This window comes from Gregarina niphandrodes (genome assembly GCF_000223845.1).
Source record: "Gregarina niphandrodes unplaced genomic scaffold scaffold00006, whole genome shotgun sequence".
NCBI lineage: Eukaryota > Apicomplexa > Conoidasida > Eugregarinorida > Gregarinidae > Gregarina > Gregarina niphandrodes.
The window spans coordinates 278,641-280,645 of NW_011645777.1; the positions used below are offsets into that span (position 1 = coordinate 278,641).

At 51.9% G+C, this 2,005-nt stretch overlaps 1 protein-coding gene across 1 annotated transcript; it reads left to right on the top strand.

Moving 5' to 3' along the window:
• Positions 1-196: 196 nt before the first annotated feature.
• Positions 197-1,321, top strand: GNI_046510 (ubiquitin family protein; the record flags this gene model as incomplete). The annotated part of the gene is made up of 2 exons (XM_011131310.1): positions 197-403; positions 554-1,321. 2 exons carry the CDS (start codon positions 197-199, stop codon positions 1,319-1,321), a joined length of 975 nt encoding a protein of 324 aa, XP_011129612.1.
• Positions 1,322-2,005: the final 684 nt, after the last annotated feature.

The following is a 2,005-nucleotide window of genomic DNA, read 5'->3' on the forward strand; positions in this document are numbered from 1 at the left end:
GAAACCATGATCGGGGCCAGGGTCGGGGCCAGGGTCGGGGCCAGGGTTGCCTGACAGTTGCCAAGTCCGACGAGGGCCATCAGCCCGTCGGATATCGCGACCGGGGACAAGGCAGCGCCAGGGAACAGTGGCCCATGCTCTGACCTAGTCATGATCAGCCAGTTCGTCGTCGTCGCTGGCTTTATTTTATTTTCGGATGAAGGTCGAGTTTAAGTTATTGGGCGGCAAGAGCACTCATGCCGACGTCGGTGCAGCAGACACAGTGCCTCAAGTGAAGGAGGCCGTGTGCCCGATGCTTGACCTAGACCCGGCTTCGGTCACGCTAGTGTACAAGGGCAAACTCGCGAAGGATGCCGACACCATGGAAACGCTCAAGGTGACTGAGAACACCTGCATACACCTCGTAAGGCGAACAAACAACACACGGGGTGGTTGACACACGGGGTGGTTCACACACGGTGTGTGTGATTGACACACGGTGTGTGTGTCATGCCGTGTGAGTGATTGTGGGCACTGGTATTACGGGTGGATGTTATGGGTGGTTTGATTGTAGGTGACCCGAGCAAAGAGTGGTGCTGCGGCGAAGGCTGGCGCTGGTTCGAGTCCTGCTCCGGCCGCGGCGTCGGCTCCGGCTTCAGGTGCGTCTCCTGCTGCCGGTGGTTCGAATCCTGCTGCGGGTGCGGCCCCGGGTGGGCCGAACTTGTTTAGTGGCATGGGTGGTTTCCCTGGCGGTGGCTTGGAGGGATTGGAAGGATTAGGAGGGGGGATGCCAAGTCCGCAGGCGATAGTACAGATGATGCAGAATCCGCAAGTGCAGCAGGCTATGCAATCACTGATGTCTAACCCACAATTGTTGACACAGATGATCCAGAGCAATCCGTTGTTGCGTCAGATGAGTCAGAGCAACCCTATGTTGAATAGCATGTTACAAGATCCAGAGATGTTGCGTAACATTTACTCACCCGAAAATCTAGCCAATGTGGGGAACATGATGCGGCAAGGAGCAGCAGGTGCACCCGGAGGAGGTCTGGATTTCGCTTCTCTTCTTGGCGGTCTTGGCGGTCAAGGTGGCGGACAAGGAGGTGGCATGCCCGACCTTGCATCCATGGAGGAACAACTCCGAAACCTCATGGGTGGAGGAAGTGGTCCAGTCAATGCCGCTCCTGTCAGTAATCCTGAAGAAGCATTTACATCGCAATTGAAACAGCTCGAAGACATGGGGTTCCTTGACAAACAAGCCAACGTCTCTGCACTACAAGCCACCGGTGGGGATGTGAATGCTGCCATCAACATGCTACTTGAACGTGGTTTCGGAAACTAGACTAATTTGGAGTGCAGTTAAAGCAGAAGCAGTTAAAGCAGAAAGTTAGCTGCCCGCTAGAGTTTTTCTAATATGAACTGAACTGAACAGAACGGAACGAAATGGGACGGGATGGAACGGAAGGGACTACAGACCAGATATTTAGACCAGAAGCAGCTGTGGGAGAGGAAGGGAAGCTGTATCCAACCGGGAAGCTGTATCCAAACCGGGAAGCTGTGTGTATGACCACCAAGAGGAGGGAGTTGACGGGCTGGGCTGGATCTCAATACAAGAGAAGGTGGTTGGATGGCATGTTAGAATGTATGTTGTAAGAATCGGGGATAATATCTTGGCCTGGTTTCTGGTTTCAGATCACTGAATGGTATGAATATCGGGCCTCTTCGAATTTTTATAGGTCGTGGTTCTAAAGTATGTTTGCTGCGGTTTCCTCTTGATCTTCTCCTTGTATTTAATTGATAGCGAAACTCCGATTCTGACTCAAGGCTTTGATCACTTCTTTCCTCATATCGATATTCCCACGATCCGGCTGTGGTATTTTGCCTAGTGCTCCTAGTAACTCTTGTTAGCCTCTCCTTTTCGATCTCCTCTGGCGTTTTTTCTCTCTGATATGGTTCAACAAAAACACGAGTATACTTCACCGAAGATTGGTCCAAATAGTCCTGCATTTTAATAAAAGCTTCCTCA